Source organism: Triticum dicoccoides, chromosome 4B (assembly GCF_002162155.2).
Source record: "Triticum dicoccoides isolate Atlit2015 ecotype Zavitan chromosome 4B, WEW_v2.0, whole genome shotgun sequence".
Lineage (NCBI taxonomy): Eukaryota > Viridiplantae > Streptophyta > Magnoliopsida > Poales > Poaceae > Triticum > Triticum dicoccoides.
The window spans coordinates 373852209-373854404 of record NC_041387.1 but is presented as its reverse complement, the minus strand read 5'-3'; the positions used below and the strand labels follow the sequence as shown (position 1 = coordinate 373854404).

The following is a 2196-nucleotide window of genomic DNA, read 5'->3' as shown; positions in this document are numbered from 1 at the left end:
CGAGGGGTTTGGGGAGAGGGAGAGCAGGGTTGGGAGGAGGGAGAGGTGGTTCGGGGGGGAGGCGGCGGAGAGGGAGCAGAGGAGGTCGGCGAGGGCGTCTGGCGGGAGAGCGGGTAGGAGGGGGACCGCGGCTGAGGGGTCGCGGGAGGCGAGTTGGAGGACAGATTCCACGGTGGGCCGTGCGGGTTGCTGCGACGAGGGAGGGCCATCGACGGCGGCCGCCGACATCACCGTCCAAAGGCGTGGCTGCCGGCGGGGAGTTTGGGGGTTCGGGGCCGGGAAGCGGGCGGGGTTTTCGCTCGCCTTCCGTGATAGGAGAAGTTTTTTTCTGTCTTTTTTGCGTGGGTCTGCGTGCCGTGAGAAATGATCCTGCACCTTGCATCTCCACCCGAGCCCCCAACACGGCGCTTCCAGGTGATTTCTTTGTGCCGGCCAAAAAACGGCTCATTCGCGTCTCAGAAGCCCGTTTTTCGTCGGTTTGGGCCGAAATTAGGGTCGGCGGACTCGGGCCAAACCCGGCACGCTGGGGAGCACCTGGGGCGCCGGGGGACGCGGTTTTGGCGCGAATGGGGATGGGCCCTCCGAGTCAGCGAGACGCCGCTTCGTCGTCCTCGTCGTCTCGGTTCCCGCGGGAATCAATGCCAAGGCTGGCCAAGGCTGCCGTGCTGCCGCGCCGGTCAGCCTCCATTGATGCCTCACGGGCGGCGTAGTGAAGGTGCCGCCGACGCGTCGCCCGGCATGCAGCCTCTCGCCGCCCGGCTGGGGCTATAAAAGGCGCCCCCTCCTTGTCGGTGAACGCCACAACCTTCCCCTGCATCCACCTCACAAAAGCAGCCCTCTCCCCCTTCCCGCCGACGAGCAAAAATGGCCGAGAGGTTTCCAGGCGACGGCGCGGCGGCGAACGGCTTCGGCCGCCGCCATCTCCAAGAGCCGGAGGCGCGCCTTCTCTACGAAGCCGAGTACCCGGTGCCTTCAGACATGCGCGTGCCGGGGCATGGAGGCTGAGCGCCGGCGGCGTCCCGGTGCCACCGATGCCCGAAGGGGCGGCACGGCGGGCGGAGATCGCCAGCATCCGCTCGTCCCTGATGGAGGAACAACAGAACGAGCCGAGGTACGCGCCCGACAACGAAACGCTGTGGATGATGTATTTCGAGCGCCGCCGCGAAGAGTAGATCGCCTCCGTTAACGGCGTCATTCCCCGCGGCCGCCTCAACGCCGAAGGATGGCGCGAGTGGTGGGGCGTCCCAGGCCGCACCCTCGAGGCCGTCCTCAACCACATCGAGGTCGACAACGTGTCGCGTCTCGAGTACCTGACGCGACCGTCCTTCTCTCGCCGCCGCGGCAGTTCCCGGACGCCGCGGCGAATGGAGCCAACGTCCTCTTCGTCAAGCTCCGGCTCGCTCTCCTCCCGCTCGCCGGCTCTCCGTCCCATCAAGCCAGAGCCGGACGAGACATCGCAGCGGCGCCCTCGTCATCAACGAGGGTACCCGCCCCTCCCCGCGCTCCCTTCGCCTGGTCCGGCCGAAGCCCGAGCCGGGCCTGCTCCCCGTGAAGCCAGAGCACGTCGACATGGTGGCCCCTGACGATGAGGCTGCCCTAAAATGGGCGAAGGAGGACTACGTCCGCGAGCAGGTGCGCCGCCAGCGCCAGGCGTACGCGGAGCTCCAGGCCCGGCGCCAGGCCCGGCGATGCGGCCACAAGGAGGGCGGCGTCATCGTCCTCGACAGCGATGAGGAGGGTGAGGCCGGGCCGTCCAGTGCCCCGTCGCGCGTCGGCAACCCTGGGCAGGGGTGCAGCAGGGACGGGTGTGGCTCCGACGGGGCGCGCGACGACGACGACGACAACGATGACGGCGGCGACTACACCGCTTCTACAGGCTTCTCGGCATGTAGATGGCGGGCGGTGTACATGGCGTAGTGGCTATCGTAGTTTTGCGTAGTTCGTCATAGTTTGCATGTTTTTTGTACAAATTTTAATGAAATTTTGTCAAGTTCGTACCAGATCGCCGAGTTCGCACAAGTTTGTACGTAACTTCGCCGAACTCGCGGCGACCTGGTGGGCGAAGACTGGGAACGGAGTCGCCCCCACGCGCCAAACTTGCGTCGGTTCGCCCCCAGGCGGCTTTTTTTCGCCATCTTAGGGGGCCGAACGGCTGGAGATGCTCTTAGGCCTTGTACAATGGGAGGTGCTTAGAAA

The 2196-nt window shown here is 66.2% G+C and overlaps 1 protein-coding gene across 1 annotated transcript in view; it reads right to left on the bottom strand.

Annotated features, from left to right (window-relative positions):
- LOC119292680 (Fanconi anemia group I protein-like) overlaps window positions 1–1432 on the bottom strand; it is a 7632-nt gene extending 6200 nt beyond the window's left edge. The window contains exon 1 of the mRNA XM_037571429.1: window positions 964–1432. Coding sequence (XP_037427326.1) covers window positions 964–1432 — 469 coding nt within the window. The remainder of the gene's footprint in view (window positions 1–963) is intronic.
- Window positions 1433–2196: the final 764 nt, after the last annotated feature.